Below are 2154 nucleotides of genomic sequence, written 5' to 3' on the forward strand. Positions count from 1 at the left end.
GCTTGCGGCACTTCATTCTAATGAAGAAATAATTACAGAATGACAAACCTGAAGAAGGACACGCAAACGGATAGTGTACTAGAACGCCGTCGTTTGTCTGTAACTAGTACTGTGTTACTCTGTATGTACTGCTAAGCTTTATATCGCATATTGTAGCGTTATTGCTGTAATTTTGTTAATAATTGAATTCTAAACATTGCATATAAAGGTAAAGGTAAAGGTCTCCCTTGCTCGAAAGCCAGTCGAATCCGACTCTAGGGTGGCGGTGCTCATCTCCGTTTCCAAGCCGAAGAGCCAGCGCTGTCCGAAGACGTTTCTGTGGTCATGTGGCCGGCATGACTAAACACCAAGGCACACGGAATGCTGTTCCCTTCCCACTGAAGTGGTACCTATTTATCTACTTGCAATTTCTTGCTTTCGAACTGCTAGGTTGGCAGGAGCTGGAACTAGAGCCATTGCATATAAAAACCAACAAATATTGTTTAATTGTACACGGTAATTGACTGTTTTACTAGCTATTATACACCGTGGTCCTGTTTGTTGTAATATATCCATTAGGCCTGAAGCAACGGAACTTTGTTCTTTGTTCTGTTGCTTCAGGCCAAAACGGCGACCCACCAGGCTCTATCTTTGGTGCCCGAAGACGTGGCGGGGGAAGGCGGACCTACCTTTCTCACAAGGAGGAGGCAGGTAATATAGCCACTGCGGCCGGAACTCCTCCGCGCGCCACCGCCAACAGAAATCATTCACGCCCAGGGAAATGGCATACCTGTACTGCCGAGCCCTGTCCATGTACTCGTGCTGTTCCATGCCCTGCGAATCCGCGGCCGAAACGTCGATGATGTTGCTACCGGGAAGGAAAAGGCGGGGTTTAGCAGGAGGGGGAACCTCTCGCCCCGGCCCAACCACGCCACATTCTCCTGCCACCATGTCCCCAACAGGGACGTCCTTTCTAAACAACGCTGCGGCCATCAAAGGGGATGCAACCCACAAGCTGTACCAGTCCCCCAACCCGGTGCCTTTGGCTGGCACAACAAACAGGTGCTGATTGCAATGGACCACAGCGATGCCAAGGTGGCACTGATGAGGTTGTGTGCCACCTGCTACCCCACCTGCCACGGAATCACTTTTTGGGGTCCCACGCTTCTTCCGTGGAACTCAGGGTGGCCTTCATCGTCCTCACTGCTTTAGCTTTACGACAACCGTGCAAGGTCAGCCGAGAGACACTGACTCAAGGTCATCCAATCGGCTTCATGGCTAAGTGACCCTATACTGTGCACTCCACCTGCGGTGCAAGGAAACCTTTGCTGTTGTTGTTGTTGTTCAGTCGCACAGTCGAGTCTTCTCCGGCACCTATCTATACCTTCTGGCTAATACCCACTGATGGACCTCTGCTCCATTGTTGTTGCTCAGTCGCACAGTCGAGTCTGACTCTCCGCGACCCCATGGACCAGATCCCGCCAGACCCTCCTGTCTTCCGCCGTCCTCTGAAGTTGGCTCAATTTCATGTTCGTTGCATCTCTGACACTGTCTAACCATCTCGTCCTTTGCAATCGCTGTCTTCTTTGACCTTCAATCTTTCCCAGCATCAGGGTCTTCTCCAGTGATGAGTGATTTGTAAAGGTAAAGGTAAAGGTCTCCCTTGCTCGAAAGCCAGTCGAGTCCGACTCTAGGGTTGCGGTGCTCATCTCCGTTTCAAAGCCGAAGAGACAGCGCTGTCCGAAGACGTTTCCGTGGTCATGTGGCCGGCATGACTCGATGCCGAGGTGCACAGAACGCTGTTACCTTCCCACCAAAGTGGTACCTGTTTATCTACTTGCTTTCGAACTGCTAGGTTGGCAGGAGCTGGGGCCAGAGACGGGAGCTCACTCCGTCATGCGGCACTCGGGTCTCGAACTGCTGAACTACCGACCTTCCACAGCCTGCAGTTCAGCGTCTTAACCACTTGAGCCACCGCAGCTCCCAGAGTAATTTGACTACTGCATAAATCAATTTGCTCTGGAGCCATCCTTCCTGAGGTAAGACAAAAATGTGTGAGCTGGAGGCTAAAAAACTGTGAGCTGGCTCACACTAACTCTACTTAGAGGGAACACTGGCTGTGGGTAGAGCCGAGACCCTCTCCCCCCCCCCCCCCCAAGGGGGGGTGGGCCCCTA

General features: G+C 51.9%; 1 protein-coding gene across 1 annotated transcript in view; it reads right to left on the reverse strand.

The window, feature by feature from the left end:
• The window catches only part of LAMTOR1 (late endosomal/lysosomal adaptor, MAPK and MTOR activator 1), a 10923-nt gene that overhangs the window by 6422 nt on the left and 2347 nt on the right, over positions 1-2154 (reverse strand). The window contains exon 2 of the mRNA XM_015406498.1: positions 770-847. Coding sequence (XP_015261984.1) covers positions 770-847 — 78 coding nt within the window. The remainder of the gene's footprint in view (positions 1-769; positions 848-2154) is intronic.

Source organism: Gekko japonicus, unplaced genomic scaffold (genome assembly GCF_001447785.1).
Source record: "Gekko japonicus isolate JY-2015 unplaced genomic scaffold, Gekko_japonicus_V1.1 scaffold5064, whole genome shotgun sequence".
NCBI classification, from domain to species: Eukaryota; Metazoa; Chordata; class Lepidosauria; order Squamata; family Gekkonidae; genus Gekko; species Gekko japonicus.